The sequence below is a fragment of the Cottoperca gobio genome, chromosome 7, assembly GCF_900634415.1.
Source record: "Cottoperca gobio chromosome 7, fCotGob3.1, whole genome shotgun sequence".
Taxonomy (NCBI): Eukaryota; Metazoa; Chordata; class Actinopteri; order Perciformes; family Bovichtidae; genus Cottoperca; species Cottoperca gobio.
In genome coordinates, this window is record NC_041361.1 from 10,251,019 (window position 1) to 10,268,661 (window position 17,643).

General features: G+C 42.2%; 2 protein-coding genes across 7 annotated transcripts in view; one reads left to right on the plus strand and one right to left on the minus strand.

Moving 5' to 3' along the window:
* Positions 1-11,999, plus strand: part of LOC115010607 (low-density lipoprotein receptor-related protein 1-like) — an 81,630-nt gene extending 69,631 nt beyond the window's left edge. Inside the window, exons 62-90 of one of the 2 annotated variants that reach the window (XM_029435268.1) lie at positions 174-322; positions 564-657; positions 824-940; positions 1,094-1,213; positions 1,333-1,455; positions 1,548-1,673; positions 1,802-1,918; positions 2,729-2,835; positions 2,954-3,086; positions 3,226-3,348; positions 3,449-3,571; positions 3,664-3,801; positions 3,911-4,048; positions 4,162-4,281; positions 4,404-4,666; positions 4,769-4,947; positions 5,075-5,181; positions 5,325-5,444; positions 5,561-5,737; positions 5,843-5,983; positions 6,127-6,300; positions 6,829-6,990; positions 7,259-7,430; positions 7,673-7,774; positions 8,188-8,261; positions 8,343-8,436; positions 8,561-8,599; positions 9,260-9,404; positions 10,229-11,999. In XM_029435268.1, the coding sequence (XP_029291128.1) occupies positions 174-322; positions 564-657; positions 824-940; positions 1,094-1,213; positions 1,333-1,455; positions 1,548-1,673; positions 1,802-1,918; positions 2,729-2,835; positions 2,954-3,086; positions 3,226-3,348; positions 3,449-3,571; positions 3,664-3,801; positions 3,911-4,048; positions 4,162-4,281; positions 4,404-4,666; positions 4,769-4,947; positions 5,075-5,181; positions 5,325-5,444; positions 5,561-5,737; positions 5,843-5,983; positions 6,127-6,300; positions 6,829-6,990; positions 7,259-7,430; positions 7,673-7,774; positions 8,188-8,261; positions 8,343-8,436; positions 8,561-8,599; positions 9,260-9,404; positions 10,229-10,366 (3,815 nt within the window). In that variant the 3' untranslated portion in view covers positions 10,367-11,999. The remainder of the gene's footprint in view (positions 1-173; positions 323-563; positions 658-823; positions 941-1,093; positions 1,214-1,332; positions 1,456-1,547; positions 1,674-1,801; positions 1,919-2,728; positions 2,836-2,953; positions 3,087-3,225; positions 3,349-3,448; positions 3,572-3,663; positions 3,802-3,910; positions 4,049-4,161; positions 4,282-4,403; positions 4,667-4,768; positions 4,948-5,074; positions 5,182-5,324; positions 5,445-5,560; positions 5,738-5,842; positions 5,984-6,126; positions 6,301-6,828; positions 6,991-7,258; positions 7,431-7,672; positions 7,775-8,187; positions 8,262-8,342; positions 8,437-8,560; positions 8,600-9,259; positions 9,405-10,228) is intronic. The other variant, XM_029435269.1, reaches the window with a different exon arrangement.
* Positions 12,000-12,210: 211 nt separating this feature from the next.
* fmnl3 (formin-like 3) overlaps positions 12,211-17,643 on the minus strand; it is a 31,626-nt gene continuing 26,193 nt past the window's right edge. For 2 of the 5 annotated variants that reach the window (XM_029435286.1, XM_029435282.1), the window contains 4 exons: positions 17,125-17,217; positions 16,881-17,004; positions 15,535-15,647; positions 12,211-13,709 (listed from right to left, as the gene is read on the minus strand). In XM_029435286.1, the coding sequence (XP_029291146.1) occupies positions 15,556-15,647; positions 16,881-17,004; positions 17,125-17,217 (309 nt within the window). In that variant the 3' untranslated portion in view covers positions 12,211-13,709; positions 15,535-15,555. Of the gene's footprint in view, positions 13,710-14,976; positions 15,021-15,525; positions 15,648-16,880; positions 17,005-17,124; positions 17,218-17,643 lie in introns of all 5 variants that reach the window. The other 3 variants (XM_029435285.1, XM_029435283.1, XM_029435284.1) reach the window with 3 other exon arrangements.

Below are 17,643 nucleotides of genomic sequence, written 5' to 3' on the forward strand. Positions count from 1 at the left end.
AACTCATTGTATTAGTACTTAGAAGTATAACAATGCAAAGACACTTACACTCTCAAACACATAATTATTATTTTCCCTTTTTATCCAAATATCATAACCGTAGTCTTGTGCTAAAAATAAACATATTGTTACGGTCAGAGGTTAAAACATTTCCCCTCTTTTCATCTTCTCAGTGTTAAACCACCCGTGCCAGACGAACAACGGCGGCTGCAGTAACCTCTGCCTTCTCTCTCCTGGAGGAGGCTACAAGTGTGCCTGTCCCACCAACTTCTACCTGGCCAGTGATCAGCGCACATGCATGTCTAACTGTACAGCCAGCCAGGTAAGGAGGCTGTGTAAACAACATCATCATTGTGAATATGACTGAATGACTACAGTAGATTTTCATATCTCACTGCGTCTTGTTTGATGACCTGCTTATGCCTGATGATTGTCTATTGACCTCTGGCTGGCTGCCCATTGCTAGAGTAGCTTGCTCCTGCTTCGTCAACACTGTTGATGCAGAGGAGCTCTGGTGTAATGCCCCATCATCACTTTGATTAATGTCCCTCTTCCTGCTCTAGTTTGTGTGCAAGAACGACAAGTGTATTCCTTTCTGGTGGAAATGTGACACGGAGGACGATTGCGGTGACCGGTCGGATGAGCCAGCAGACTGCCGTAAGTGAAAGATAATTAGGAGTCTTTCACATTCTTGTGTGGTGATTCGCTTTGATCTGAACTCAGCATAAAAGGCGCAGCGAGGAGCTCAAGTGTTAAGAATATTGTGCTGTAACTTTTCAATGTTATCCTGACATACTGTGACTCTTCTTTTTTATTTTTTCAGCGGAGTTCAAATGCCGGCCGGGACAGTTTCAGTGTGGCACTGGCATCTGCACCAACCCTGCCTACATCTGTGATGGAGACAACGACTGCCAGGACAACTCGGACGAGGCCAACTGCGGTATGTTTTTGTATACACTTATTACTAACTCTTACACATTTAATAATCTGGTGATGGTAGTGTACAACAAACAATAGACAGGGCAAGATGCACTTTATTGCTTATATCTGTTGCTTGTTTCTGTGTTTGTCTGCCTGTGTAACTGCACTGCAGATATTCACGTTTGCCTGCCCAGCCAGTTCAAATGTTCCCACCCAAGCCGATGCATCCCAGGCATTTTCCGCTGTAACGGCCAGGACAACTGCGGAGAAGGAGAGGATGAGAAAGACTGCCGTGAGTAGAAGTTATTTTTCATATATATATGTAATACAGTTCCAGCCCTGATGTGCCATTATTTCACTTTGATGCTTAATTTCACACAATAACTATGAATCTGTAAATCCCTCCCACAGCCGAGGTCACGTGCGCGCCCACCCAGTTCCAGTGTGCCATCACCAAACGCTGCATACCTCGTGTCTGGGTGTGCGACCGCGACAATGACTGTGTGGACGGATCTGATGAGCCCGCCAACTGCAGTAAGACTTCCATTGTGTTTAGCATTTTGTTTATTCTGAGTCATCCTAATCAGCTCTCAAAGGTAACCTCCTCCAAATGTTTCCCTCTCCAGCCCAGATGACTTGTGGTGTGGACGAGTTCCGATGCAAAGACTCCGGACGCTGCATCCCTGCTCGTTGGAAGTGCGATGGCGAGGACGATTGTGGCGATGCGTCAGATGAACCAAAAGAGGAGTGTGGTAAGAATATCGTCTCCTTTTTTAAAAAAATGCCACTGAAGAGGCATTTGTGGCACTGATGTTTCCAAATTGGATTTAGTTATTTCTCTTTTTTAATTTGAATGACTAACATTTCCTGTGATGTACAGCTGAGAGGACATGTGAGCCGTATCAGTTCAGATGTAAGAACAACCGCTGTGTACCGGGCCGCTGGCAGTGTGACTACGACAACGACTGTGGGGACAACTCTGACGAAGACAAGTGCAGTAGGTGTCACTTTCAGTTTAGAGACAACGCCTCCATACTGTATACTGTCAGCATCTGTTATCGCACCTCGTCCAGTGTCACTTACACTCATGCCTTGTCCACTGGTAGAATTCTCACTTTGCGTCTTTAATCTGTTAACTGTGCATACTAAGTCACTAACATCCATTCTGTCATTTCTGATGCATCTCACTTCATCTGATATTTGTTTCATTTCACACTGTCCTGTTGGCATGAGCCAGGGGTAAGTTACTCCACCTTCATATGTCACCTCTCTGCTGTTTCTCCACTCTCATGCTCCTGTCCAGCTGTGATCCCCACCCACCTGTGAGAGTCTGCAAGCTGAGCTCTAAATAGATACATTTTATAACACCGTTTCCCCTTTGCCACTAGATACCACTGCATACCGTGTACAGCCTAAACATGTATCCTCAGCCTTCTCCGTCAATATAACATGTACTTAGGAAAGGATTGCTTCCATTAACTACATTTACCATCAACACTGATTGGACATCCACCTAAAAGTTGTCGAATTTAACAGTTAATGCCATCTTTGATTATTACCAGAAATATAACCTATGGAAACAAATCTAAAACACTCAAATTAAATCAGTTATATTGAAAATCCATTAAAATATCATTGAGCTTCTTTCATTCTCTCACATCACCTCCTTCTGCATCTACAGTGTCCCTCTGTGGTTCTTTGTCCTGTGTTTCGTGCTGAAGGCTAAATCAGACATAGCTCACTGTTAAGGGAGTTAAATCGTGTGTTTTGTCACTGACCTTGTGATCTCGTCTTTCTTCTTCTGTAGTGCCTCGGCAATGTTCGGAAAGTGAGTTTGCCTGCACAAACGGCCGCTGTATCGCTGGGAGGTGGAAATGCGACGGAGACCATGACTGTGCTGATGGATCTGATGAGGTGCAGAAACTTAATGTTTGAGGTTTCCTTTTATATAATATCTTGTGTTGAATTGTAGGTGTTCAGTATTAATTTGTAAGTATAAAAGCTAATCCTGCGGGCTATGATGCTTCTTCAGAATGGCTGTGATTTGAAGTGTGACAACGACCAGTTCCAGTGTAAAAACGGACACTGTATCTCCATCCGCTGGCGGTGTGACGCCGACCCTGACTGCATGGACGGCAGCGATGAGGAGAACTGTGGCAGTGCTGGTAAGTGTATATTTGTGTCTAAATGATGTTTTGAATGTTATTACTTATTATTAATTTGCAACATTCTAATTTTCTGTTTTTGTTTTTTGAACCATAAAAACAAAATGAAGTAGTAAACATCTCTTCCTGTTTTTCTCAGCTGGGCGTCACTGCCCTCTGGATGAGCTCCAGTGTAACAACACATTGTGTAAACCCCTCGCCTGGAAGTGTGATGGGGAGGACGACTGTGGGGACAACTCTGACGAGAATCCTGAAGAGTGCAGTGAGTGCAGCCTTTTGAATCACACACATGTTGAATGTTTGTCAGCCTTCATCTTTTCTCCTGACCTATTTCCTATCCTCTTCCTCTGTTTGGCTTTTAGGGATGTTCCAGTGTCCTCCCACCAGAGCTTTCCGCTGCCGAAACGACCGTGTATGTCTGCAACTGTCGAAGAGGTGTAATGGTGTCAATAACTGCGGCGACAACTCGGATGAACTGAACTGCCGTAAGTTGTGGAGTCGCTGCGAAATCCCCTCTATTTAAACTTTGATTAAGGAAATTGCTGACCTGTATGTGTGTGTGGTGTTATGTCTACAGAGGCCCCTCCCACTGTCCCCACATGTGAGAAGGACGAGTTCTTGTGTGCCAACAGCAGATGCATCAGCTCCACTCTGCGGTGTAACTTCTTTAACGATTGTGAGGACTATGGCTCTGATGAGATCAACTGCAAGACAGGTGCCTCATGTCAAAACTGATTCTATATGACGGCTAAACACAAATCAAATGTTAAGCATTAGCAGAGTTACTTTAATTTTACAATCAAATAACTTGTGTTTGTGTTCAGACACCAAACTAAATGACTGCAGGAGTAACAGGACTCAGTGTGGTGATGGAGACGAGGCTCACTGCGTCACCAACGGCACAGACTCCTTCTGCTCCTGCAAACCAGGCTTCCAAAAGACAGGACACCACACCTGTGGAGGTACACACGACCAGAACACTGGCCCTGACAAATGATAACTCATTAACTATTTAAACGCTTTGGAGGTGATATTTTTCTTTTTAATATCACTTTCCTTTGGCTACATTTTCCAGATAAGAATGAGTGTCTGCAGTTCGGAGTGTGTTCCCACGTCTGCAACAACACCAAAGGCTCCTACAAGTGCAGCTGCCACAAGTACTTCACCAGGATCAATGACACCTGCAAGGCTGACAGTGAGGACCATAACTGTCTTATATGCTGCTTATCCCTTCATGCTTCTTTTTATAACTCTCATAACTATTCTTCATTTTAGTTTTAATAGCCATCCTTGTAACCTTTTCTCTTTTCCTTCCAGGCATGAACAGCAGTCGACAGATTCTCTACATAGCCGACGACAATGAAATCCGAAGCCTGGACCCCGGCATGCCCAACTGGCGCTATGAGCAGACCTTCCAGGGAGATGCCAGCGTGCGTATTGATGCGATGGACCTGCACGTCAAGACCAACCGCATCTTCTGGACCAACTGGCACACGGGCCGCATCTCCTCCTATAAACTTCCGGGACCGTCCGCATCATCATCATCCTCCTCAAGCGAGGGCAGGATCACCAACCTGCAGGTAATGCTGGTCACATGTGTGCAGACACACAAACTCTCCATTATAATATTACTAATGCACGTCACATGGGCATGCTGTGATCGCCTCTTTGCTCGTATCCAGATCAAAGAGCTGAAGATGCCACGTGGTATAGCGGTGGACTGGGTGGCGGGTAACCTGTACTGGACCGACTCCGGTCGAGATGTAATCGAAGTGGCTCAGATGTCAGGCCAGCATTGCAAGACCCTCGTCTCTGGCATGATAGACGAGCCTTATGCCATCGTGGTGGATCCACAGAGAGGGTAAGAGATAGGAGAGCGAGTGCTGAGCTCTTTGATGGTGGCTTCAGTGCAGCAATCGTATCAAATATATGATTTCTATCATGGCTTTTTATGCTGTTGTATGCTTTGTGATTGTGTTTCCCTTCAGCACCATGTATTGGGCAGACTGGGGCAACCATCCTAAAATTGAGACAGCTGCCATGGACGGCACTCTGAGACAAACTCTGGTTCATGAGAACATCCAGTGGCCCACAGGTCAGTACTGCATTACTTTGACTTGCTTTCATCATATTTTTCGACATACTATGACAGATTCCCTGTTTTTTAGACCGCTTTACTCTTGGGAGATATATCTTATATGTCTTTATTTCCAAGGCTCTTCCATTCTGTGTCAACAGGTTTGGCTGTGGACTACTTCAACGAGCGTCTTTACTGGTCCGATGCTAAACTCTCAGTGATCGGCAGTGTTCGTCTGGATGGCTCTGATCCTGTCATTTCTGTCTCTGGCATCAAAAACAGTTGAGTTCCTTTTCCTCTCAAAAGAAAACTGAGTGAAACAGAAAGTTCAGAAATGTGGACCTGGCCTGCTGATGTTTCTCTTTTTTTACCCATTTGTCTTTTCTTTTCCTCCCAGACCTGCTCCATCCATTCAGCATAGATATCTTTGAGGACTACGTATATGGGGTCACATATATCAATAACTTTGTCTTCCGGGTCAACAAGTTTGGCAAAGGCCCCATGGAGAATCTCACCACAGGCATCAACCATGCTACTGACATAGTCCTCTACCACCGTTACAAGCAGCCGGAGAGTGAGTTATTTTGCACCCTGAAAGTCACACGATGCATGACATTTTAAGGTTTCATACATTTCATGCAGTTTTTCTGATTGGATGTTTTTTCTCCCTCTACACCAGTGACTAACCCGTGTGACAGGAAGAAGTGCGAGTGGCTGTGTCTGCTCAGCCCCAGTGGGCCGGTGTGTACCTGCCCCAACAACTACGTGGCCGATAACGGCACATGTGTGGAGAGACAGAGCCCCACCCAGTCCCCATTCTGTAAGTCCGCAGACACGGTACACATACAGATAACTAAGCAGCAGAGCAACAACCCTACTTTCACTTTATTAAACTCCTGGGGGGTTTTACATTCAGATGCTGTATACTAAATGTTGTTTCATCATGGAATTGCTCCTCCACAGCTCCCCCGACAGGCCCCTGCGATATTCAGTGTCAGAACGGCGGGAGCTGCTTCCTCAACGCCCGTCAGGTGGCCAAGTGTCGCTGCCAGCCCAGCTACACCGGAGAGAGATGTGAGATCAACCACTGCAGGGACTACTGCAAGAACGGAGGCACATGCACTGCTTCTCATACAGGTAAGAGACACGGGATCTCCTTTCCTTACGAAGCAGTTCAGCAAGAATGCAGTTGTGTAGATTTCAAAAAGGTAAATGGCCTTTTGTAATGGTTTTGTTACAAACGTAAATGGGACTACTATAATCTGTCTGGAGGTTATTATTATTGTGGTCAGATGTTTTTAACAGGCACGTGTTTAAGTGGAATAAACCTGTTATGGCAAATTTGATGTGAAATGATAAATATTTCCCAGCATGTTGGCAGCTGAACAAACACGTTTTATTTGTTCTGAAAATCATTAGTATGATTTCCTACCATCCTTTTTGATGTCTGTGAAAGCTCTCATTTCATTAGAGTTTTCATTAGATTAATGATCTATAATGTGTCAAATCTGTGTACATTTCTAGTAACCGTCATCTAAAACCATTTTATTCTATATCCTGTAAGAGACGTCAGTTGTTGAAATGTATATCTGCAGTAGTAGTTGTATTCATTTATATTTGTCTCAAATTTCTTTTAACTGTTATTATTTTCTACCCTTGTCCCAGGTGCCCCAACCTGCAGATGCCCAAAGGGCTTCACAGGGCCCAACTGCAACCGCCACACTTGTCAGGACTACTGCCAGAACGGAGGCAACTGCACGGTCAACATGGGCAACCAGCCAACCTGCAGCTGCCCGACAGAGTACCTGGGAGACCAGTGCCAGTACAGTAAGTGGAAGACACTGTCTGAGTTTCACTTCACTGTAGGCTGTTAATGGATGATATAACTAGTCTGTATGGGTTCTCAGCTTCTTAAATATTTATTCTTCCATTGTACTTCATGAAAAAGGAAAAAAAGAAGACGTTTTACTTTACTTGCTTTGCTATCTATAATTGTTTCGGGGAAGAAAAAAGCCCAACTGCTAATACGATCCTACAGAACAACGTTTGACTCTATGACAGTTCTCGTCTCACACGTCTTCCTTCCCGTCCTCAGCTAACTGTGAAGGCTTCTGTCACAACGGTGGAACCTGCTTACAAACTTCCAACGGCACCAAACTCTGTACGTGTCCCACTCAGTACATCGGACACCAGTGTGAGCTGGACAAATGTTTATTCTGCGGAACGGGCAAGTGTCTGACGGCATCCTCAGGCGAGGTTTCCTGCAGGTAGGTACACTGTGGACTCTGCAAATAAATTCATAGGACTTGGATTTGTAAATATTAGTGAATTTATATTTCGGACTGCTTAGGACTAAGACCAGACATCAATCTATGCACTTCACAGGTTGCATCAGTACATGGCGCCCGTATTTGATCATTCTGAAATCATGGGCATTAATGCTGATATGTCAGGACTCTGAGTCGATATTATTGAGTAACATAATACATTTATTTCTCCGTGTGTGTAGCTGTCCCAACGGTCAGACCCAACCCAGCTGCTATTCCTGTTTGGACTACTGCTCAAATGGACAATGTTCAGTTGAAACTCGCACACTGCTGCCTCAGTGCAAGTAAGATATGAAACCCCACATATTAATACACTTTCTCTTTCTGTCGTTCAAACTCACCTACACAGGGTTCAAGCCAATTCCCATTTATACTGTGTAGATGTAGATCAATGTGTAAATGGACTTTACTGCAGACACTGAATGGGTCCTTTCTACATTAACTATTAGGTTTTGTCATTTGTATAATATGTCTCACGTGATATAATGGAAGAATAATAGATTTGTTTATCGCTGAAAAGACAACAGACTCTCCCTGAATAAATGTTAATAATAAGAATAACAATTTTTTTGTGTCAATTAAGGGAATTGTCATGTACACACACACACACACACACACACACACACACACACACACACACACACACACACACACACACACACACACACTCTGTAACTCTGTCTCATTGTGTGTCCAGGTGTCCTGTGGGATGGAGAGGATACAGATGTGAAATTACAGCGGCTTCTATGGATACTTCGACTTCCAGTGGAAGTAAGTCACACAGTTCGGAGAATCTTGTAAGTCAAATGTGCACTTTGCTCCTATTTGCTCACATGATTTGCTCCCTCGCAGGTACAGCCTCCATCGTCATCCCAGTGCTTCTGCTGCTGTTACTGGCACTGCTGGTGGTTGGTGCCATCTGGTGGCACAAGCGGAGAATGCGCGGGTGAGTCCTGGTTTACAAGACTTTTAGATTCAAACTCCATTTTTCATCTGTTCCTCACACTATCTGCTATCTAGCTTCTCTTTCTCCCTTACCTTTTGATAACCAACTATTTCCTGTTTCCCAGGTCTCTATGGCCGGGCAAATCTCGTTCTCAGTCCTCGCGGTAACTTCACAGGGTTACACAATTTACCTGTTGACCCACAAATCCTGTCCCCCTCCCTTCCCTAATATCCAGTCAGATTGGCCATGCTGTTTGTCAATCCATACGTCCACTCTGTTGGTATTTGTAGAAATCTGTTTGTCCTTGCCTGCCATTATCCCACCCAGCAACACAGGGACGTATTGACTCTTATCTGAAGTAGCTTTGCTGGTGATGCACAAAGAATTGAACAGTTTTGTCCTTCTTGCATCTCCGTACCTTCCCCTTGTTTACATGTTTAAATGTTAGGCTTACGCTATGTGCTTGCTTAGTCAAACATAAAACTGTCCATCTATGAAAAATGCGTATGTGCTTGCAAACAGCCGAATATTTGCAATGTGGAAATCCAGCGTTCTCCACAATAGACATGCTGCAGTATATTCTCTGGATTTGATCAAATGACCTTTTGTCAAAAGCTCATTTGACAACCTTTAATATATGTTGTCTTGATTGTGTGAATTGTTTGTTGCTGGTGCTGAGTCAGTACCTGGTTTATGCCAAGTTGTGACACTTTTCACGCCACTGTGATTGTTTAACTTAAGGTCTCTCCCAAAAATATATTCATGAGCTTCTTTTTAATTGCTTAGATAGTTAAGGAGTTTGTTTGTCTTTGTCTGTCTGCAGTGCAAAGGGCTTCCAGCACCACCGAATGACAAATGGAGCCATGAATGTTGAGATTGGGAACCCTGCCTATAAGATCTATGAAGGAGACCCTGACGATGACGCTGGGGAGCTCCTGGATTCAGACTTTGCTTTGGACCCAGACAAGGTAACACAGCTAAAAGCACCCTTATATAAAGGGTCTTTTCTCAAATAACATTCCTTCTCACTTAATCCTAGTGGTAGATAGCTATGCAGATAGTTTGAGGACTCAATGTACCTACATTTGAACATTTCTTAAACCTCTGGCGCCACCTCAATAGATGGGGAAGAGTGGAATTTCGTTTGTGCTTCCAGTTATTTAATAAAGAAGTAGTTCCAATGAAAAGTGTTCTGAGAGAGGCCTTTTGTATTATCCAGAGGAACCGCAACTTTGTTTTTGGAAGACACACTCAGTGTTTTGTCTTGCTGTGGTAGCATACGTGTTGGACTCAGTTATGTGTCAAATCCTGGCGTAGTTATTTATTTATGGTTTATTTGGCAGGGACAGATACAATATACGTAGACAAACTGAAAACTGCAAGGATCACAGTAAAACCTGTTACTTAGTGAGGTGAACCAAATTGAAGTTCATCAAGTAAAGTAAACCAAAAAAAACAACAAAGTGGTGTGGGGATGGGGACGTCAGCTGACCTAGAGAGAGGGAGACGAAGGGTCTTTTGAAACCTTGTTAGTGCCACTGATTGGTCAGGAGCAATTGATTGTCTTACTTAAACAAAGAACCAGAGCAGGCAGACCCACTATAGGACATAATAAACATTATATGAAAAATAACAAACTACAAAGACTCTTTGAGAGCCAAAGTTTTTTGTGGGAATTTGAATGACCTGACCTTTTCAAGCAAAGAAGGCAGTAAGTGCTGCTTTCACATTTAAAGAATCGGTGCCTTTCTTGTGCCCTTTGAGTTACCATGTAATTTCCTTTGCTCTGCAGCCGACCAACTTCACCAACCCAGTGTATGCCACCCTGTACATGGGCGCCCACAACAGCCGCAACTCTCTGGCCAGCACAGATGAAAAGAAGGAGCTTCTCTCCCAGGGCGACGAGGACATGAGCGACCCGCTGGCGTAGAGCTTGGTATGGATTGAACTCTGCCAACATTGCCCTGCCCAACCCAGTGCTGAGCCAACAAGCGCTTTCATCTTATGCCTTTACCAACTGAAAAGAAAAGCAACAAAAAAAAAGCGAGAACACTGTATAAAATGTATAAAATGAAGGACTACTTTTTTAAGTGATTGCAGTATTATATTTTGTTCTTTGACAAAAAAAAAAAATCCTCTGGTGACAAACATTTTATAGACATTTATTCAGTTCTTCTTTTTAATTTTGCTCACCTCCTCCTCACAACTCTCCCTCCCTTCTCACGCATATAGCCACTACCTCTGTGCAAATGTAAAAGATAGAGAGATACAAATGGCAGTGGAACAATTTTAATTTTTTATTTTTGTATGAATTGTATAGGGGAGAAAAAAAACAATATTGTTCCATCCTAGAAAACGTTGCCAAGTCTTTGTTGTTCATGAAAGAGAGGAGAAGTGTCAGCGCTCACTATGAATGCTTCCTGGATGCTGGCTCGGCTCGGTCTGTCACGTTATGTGTAGTTTGCTGCTGGAAGAGTACACATGGAGGACTCAGCATCGTCTCAAAGAACTACATTCAAGTGATTGTCTTTTACCTCCTTGCACAGACTAAAGTTATATATATATATTTGCATATATATAAACCTATTAACAAAGTGTCTTGAAAATATACCCAGGAATACAAACATCAGTAACAAATAGCAGTCTGTACTTTTTAACTGTTTTTGTTTTTTGTTTTTTTTTATCATTGTATAATCGACATACTTTGTGTCAGCAATGAATGAGTCAATGGCAGTGTGCTGGATGAAGATGATTGTAACAAAGTCCACATTCCAGGAGGAAACGTCTGGGATGGATTTCCGTGGCCTTGCTTTAGCCTACTGCAGGACTCTCTGGACAGGATTTTGCTCTGAAACTGTTCTAGAAAGTCGTTTTTTGGGAGTGACGGCAAGCTTCTGTGAATTTCCGGTCATCACTGAAAAACAGTCTGCGACAAATATTTAGCTGAGAATGGTTGCATTTGTCTTTTGATTGTAAATGTACTTTCAGGAAAGTCCGAGGAGGCGGTTTGATGGTACGTACTTCTGTGCGAGATTGAGGTTTCTTCTTTTTTTTATTCTTTAATTGTATGTAATTACATGGACGTGTAATTTCGGTTAATGCTCATTGTTAAGTGCATTCCCAGGAAGGGGACAGATGAGCTTCCTGATAAGCATTCCTTTGTTAATTAATTTGCCTTGCTGCTAACGCTAACCCTCTGTCTGTCAGTCAAACTGGTTTTTAGTCTTAAAAGTGTTGCTCTCTCTGTGTCTCACTGCTCACCACGATGCTTTTAACTGAGCTCTTCAGCCATACCTGTCATATCACTTTGCATGGTGCTCTCACACACCCATCCTAGAGGAAACTGGCTTTGCCCTTCACTTAACAGTATTCATCACATTTCTTTTCTTTGCATCCTGCTCTGTTAGATTTTCACCTGACCATGTAAATTAGAACAATCATTTTTGAGTTGGAGAATTTCTTTTGGTGGAGAAAGCCCACATGGATACTTGTGGTTCTGATTGTTTTGTTATAATTCTATTTCTTTTTGATATAAGAAATTAAATGGATTTTTATAGTAGAAATGTACGGTGGCTCTGTCCGTCATTTGGAGAGATGGAGAGGAAAAGCAATCGCTCATTATTTCTGGCTGGTGTACGTCACAAGTGAACATCGAGAATCCTTTAGAAATAAAATATGAACATGTAATTATCACTTGTTTTGAATGTTGCTTCATCAAAGTAAGAGCAGCCTTTGTTTTCATACTCTCAATAATGACATTCTTTGGTCTTGTACTTACATAATTCATCTTATTTATTATTCAGGAAGTGTCATCTTTCAATCAATATAGAAATATCACGGATCATATCTTCTAAAAAGTAAATTTCTTGATTTAAATGTACATTAATATAAATGTCCATTTAGAGAATAGTGTATCATACAATGTTGAGCCAAATGTAAGTAGTGTAAAGATCTATCGTTCCCTTTGTGACAATGTCATGTAAGTTTCAACAGCTGTTACGAGGAAACGTCTCATCTCTATTAAAACAGAGGAGATTAAACAAAAGAAGCTTAAAACATAAGACCTCATAGGAATAGAAACCTCCTTCATCCATCACCACATCTATAGCAGGTTAACGTCATCGGGGCCCTTGATCAGCAGTCCATGTGGAATCTTCTTCATACATGTGTCACTTCCCAAATGTCACTTAAAGTGTGACAGAAAGTGTTGTCAAGGCGTATAACATTCATTTTTTTTAAGAACAACTTGGAAAAGGCACAAAGAAATGTCAATCGTTATGAGCTTAAAGACATGGATGTACTAGAGAGTTAAATAAAAGAGTAATCTTAAAATCATTCTCCCCTCACCTTCTAGTTGTTGTTTGACTTTAAAGCCGGAAATTTCAACGTCTGCAAATTGTTGTCAGTATTATAAGACTAATGTTATAGAACAAGGCAATAAAAAATACAATCTTTAACAAATGACAGATGTAAAATAAACAAATTATGGCTGATTCATGAGAAATAACACTGTGTACACAAAGAAAAGGCACTTCTTAAGCAACATGAAACATTGGAGACATTTTGGTTTGGCTAGCTTGTCCAAAAGAACCAGTAGACAGGATGGTGTTTCCTCCTAGACACATGTGATTGAAAACTAAATTAAATCTTGATTGAATGTGTTGACTTGGCTTAAAGTTAGGAAACGGCCCCGAAATGTCTCATTATAACATCGAAGCTTCTCTGTTATTTGGAGGAAGGTTTTTCAAGTCTCTTCAAGGCAAACGTCCGAGCAGCAGCAGAGTTGGCGTCTTCCCCTGGCTGACTCAATCTAAATCCTGCTACGACTGCGTAATCTGAGGACATTAAAAGTCTTGGGGAATAAGATCCACATGTTGGCAGGCGCTTGTTAGTAAAAGCAAAGTTCTTCCTGCTTTGTGGTCTGCCAGTCTTCAACTCACCTGTTTCGTAGTCGTCTTCCTCCGTGGCACAGAGCAGGGAAAGTCTTGTGTTTGCAGTGAGACAGGAGTGACCTATTGTGCTTCTGTAATGATGCCTGCTCACCTAAAGTGGCTGTAAAGGGCCTCCATAAATAAATAAATTACCCAGCTCTGTCCTGTCCCTCCTTTCAGTCTTTGTGATCTGCAGCCTCAGGTTTGAGATAGACCATCGGGACACAGGGAGGGAGGTTATAGTGGGGAGGGGAGTATAAGTGATGAATAAGTGGTTTTAGGGTCTCTTCCAACCGCTCCGGACCAACGCGTCAGCTCGCAGGAAAGGCTGGTTTCGGAGATCTGTGAGTAGGTATGGAAAGAGGGGTAAGAGACGGGCGGGGCGGGGGGAGCACACATGTTAGAAGACCAAGGGGTCAATCTGCAAACTTTCTTCTACTTTAACTTATTTTTTCTGTGTTTTAACCAGTTTATCAGGTGCACCTAATTACGTGACGTGTTTCTATTATTTTGTCCACCACATGTATATAAATTAGGGTAGGATGAATAACAGAAACACCTCTGTGTAATGCAGTACAGCTCAACAGTGCCACAAACATCCTCCAAAATGATCACAACATTTAATTAACAAAAGCTGAACATTATAAACTTCCTGACGGTAGGGTTTGTTGCAGGACTGTTGCATCAGACTGCATTACATTTAGCTGGGTGTGCCTAATAAACTGATAATGTATATTGGTGTATGTCATTCAAATCTGCAAAAACTTCTGCAGTTAAACTTGATTTACTGTGTATTCGAAATATAAAATGAGAAAATAAGGGCATAAAAACATACAGGCCAAACATTAAATGACACATTCCCATAACCTTGCATTTCAACTGGAAGTAGTGATCCACAAAACAGTGAAATTCAAGGCTTTGGGAATGCAGTTATGACAACTTTGTAACACTAATAATGCAGCTGTAAAAATAAAAGTAGCCATTATTATTACGTTACAGGACAATGGTCAACAAGCTCTTTAAATTTCACTCAAACTGGCTGTGCCTAAAGTAACAGAAAACCTCTCAGCTCTGTAAAAAGTGTTTGTATACAGACTGTGTTCATGTGTATCTGACTGAGTGTTTCTAGAGCCTGTTGACCAAATAGCAGTTCAGCACACCGCGGATGACAGTTAGCAAAGACAAAACATGGCGGACGTTTTTGACAGGTGAGAGGTAAAACACTGGACAACATGCAACACATAATAGGAGGGGGTGAGGACGATGATGATGGCGATCTTAAGGGTACAAGTAGGCATTTAAACTTAACAGTGATGTTCTTAAAATACCACAAAGGCTTCATCTCGAAGGCAAATATTAAATAAGTTTCTGTTTCAATGGCGGTTAGGGCAAGTGGTATTGTATTTATGTAACTCGCTTCTTAATTAATCTTCAATAATCTGGATTTCTAACTATTGTGTTGTGAAGCAAATCTCATTGCTGTGAAGCCTTATTTTTTTGTTTTTGTTTTTTTTGCATCCAAAGCACTAGCTGAAGCAGCTGACATCACTGTAGCAGCACACAGGAGCTGGCCAAGCGGGCCGGGTTTCAGCCAGGCTACCTTCCTTACCCTCTCTTAGGAGTGGGAAATACTGTCATTAATCTTCTTTTCAGCTGGAGGAGGTAGAATGAACAGTGGTGGTTGAGGAAAGAAGAGTCACATGTTAGCTGGAAACCAACACCAAACGAGTTAGTTTCATGGATCAAGGCATTGTTGATAAAAACCAGTCAATTAGCCAAACCTCTTTATGTCAGATTGTTGAACTCAGCTTAAGGAAAGAAATATACCATATAAATGCACAGCCTCTTACATGTGTCATGCACCATGGTCTCTCTTAAGAATTTAATCACAGTCGTGACTGATTGTACTGCGTGTGTATTAACATATTTTTCACACACAAAATATGTTGACACGCTGAACAACTTGGAGATCTGCACCAGGCAAAGAGGTTTGGCTGACTCCTATCACCAGACGCCTGATAGGAGTTTTCTAAAGTAGAACACAAACAACCAAATGACGGCCCAAGTTAGTTCACAGCAGTTGTAGTGGTGAGGTTGGGGTTGGGTGACAGGGATCATGCTGCATGCACAGTGGGGTCAGGAGGCGTACGAGAGACACCTGGACAACCTTGGCATTAGGGGGGAAGGGCTAGCAGTTGGCGTCGTCACAGAGGTTGGCTTCACAGAAGAACCGTGAGCCGCGTTTAGCAGTGCGGGCTGTGAAGGGCACGCTCTTCAGTACTGGGGGAGGAGGGTGAGGGAGAGAAAACATGTCACATCTGAGGCACTTCCCTTCTGGGGGAGGAGGGGGGGACGGAGGGGGGACACTGGTCCACCTTCACATTTCTTTCAGGAGACTGTAACAAACCTGTGCCATTTCTGTATGTAGCACAGATCTATAAAACCCTCAGGGAGTTTTTAATAGGATTTGGAACACTTAACTTTAAGTCCCTCTATTTTGTATTTCTAAACACTATATAAACATTTAATAAATGGTTTATAAACGCACTATAATGTAGTGGTTAGTATTTTTTATTAATGTATTTGTCAAAAACTATAACTCCTCCTTTGGGCACCAATAAGTGAGCTGCATAAAACATGGTACAAAAACATCTAATGATAAATAATATGTCTTCATAGAAGAAGTTATAGTCCCTGACAAATACTATAAAATAATAAAAACACTTAAAAATGTCCTTATAGCTACAGACCACTACATTACAGTGTGTAATAGACCACGTATTAAATGTTTGTATACTGCTTACGAATGCTAAATAAGGGTACTTATCGGATTAGGACACATGATGTTGGAAAGACAGCAATTGCATAAGGCTGTTAACAGCTCTGATAGTAGTGGCATAGAAGCATTATTAACATTACTAAAAAATAACATTAATGCAACATTCATATTAATTACATTTTAAGCACTGATTAATTATCGTGACAAAAACATCTGTTAGGTTATGTGCTATCCTGAGGCTGTAGATACAGATTATTTTATTCTTTAAAGCTCCCATATTTAGGATTGTAAAATGTCTTTGCCGACTTATAGTGGAAGATTCAAGAGAGACAATTGCATTATCCCGACCAGTGTCCTTATTTTCTACAAACAAAAACCGATACTAAAAATCACATAATTAATCTGTACATAGTGACTTTGAAGAAGGATCCTGTAAATAAATATCCTGTACACTAAATTGAATGTAGACTTGGAATCAAACTGTCTGACTGTCTACATATTGAGGCTCAACAGCTTTAGTGCAGTACATTTCTAACTAGACAGCATGTCATGGAATAACTAGAAGCTGTCGTGCTGCTATGTGCTGTGCTCCAAATGTGATGGTGTCTGGACTACGTAGCACAAGGTGCACTTCAAAGGAGCTGAGCAGTCAATGACCACAGTCATCCTCGACCTGGGACGACCAGAGCTGCTGGCACCCACGTGGAATCTTTTGAGGGTGTTGTCTGGCCCACCTGTGATGATGTCCTCAATAGTGCCATCCTTGCCCTCGTACACGGGCCGGTGGTCTTTGGCTTGCCGCTTGCGCAGCTCTGCGATCAGCTCCTGCTGCTGCTGCCTCTTCTTATGGGCCTGGACCTGAACCAGCGGGGAGGATATTTGTACTGTTCACTGTCCACAAAGCTTTATTTAGCACTGAGTAAACATCTGGTTTTTAGAGCTTTCATTCAGCTCAGTTGCATGCACTTTGACTTGTACCTTGGGGTCTTGCTGTTTAGCCTCCTGAGCCAGTAACTTTTCTCTCATTGCTTCCTCCTGCTTTTTCCTCTGTTCGTTTTGTTCCACTGCATCCTGTTGAGAAAAGAAAAATGTGACCAGATTGCGAGAAGAAACTGAAACGCAAATAAATCCAAGTCAATAGACGTGTGTGGCCCTTTAAGGATAGAGAAAACATGTCAAAAGTGGAACACACAAAAAAGCGCACACACACTTTGACGAACATGATCAATCATTAGAAATGTATTATTTATCTTTCTTCCCTTTGAACCTTTCAAACACATGCAACTACTTTATACATACACTAAATGTGCTTTAAAGCAATGAGAACATCTACACGTATTCACTTTCTTTCTGAGAGTAAAAGATGAGGAGGTTTCTCATCTAACTCTGCAAGAACGCAAGTTACTTCTGTAGTATGTTGTTGCATTTAATCACTTAATAATGTGTATGTTAGCATTAAAGTCATTGAATACTGTCATAAAAATGTAAAAAAAGTCG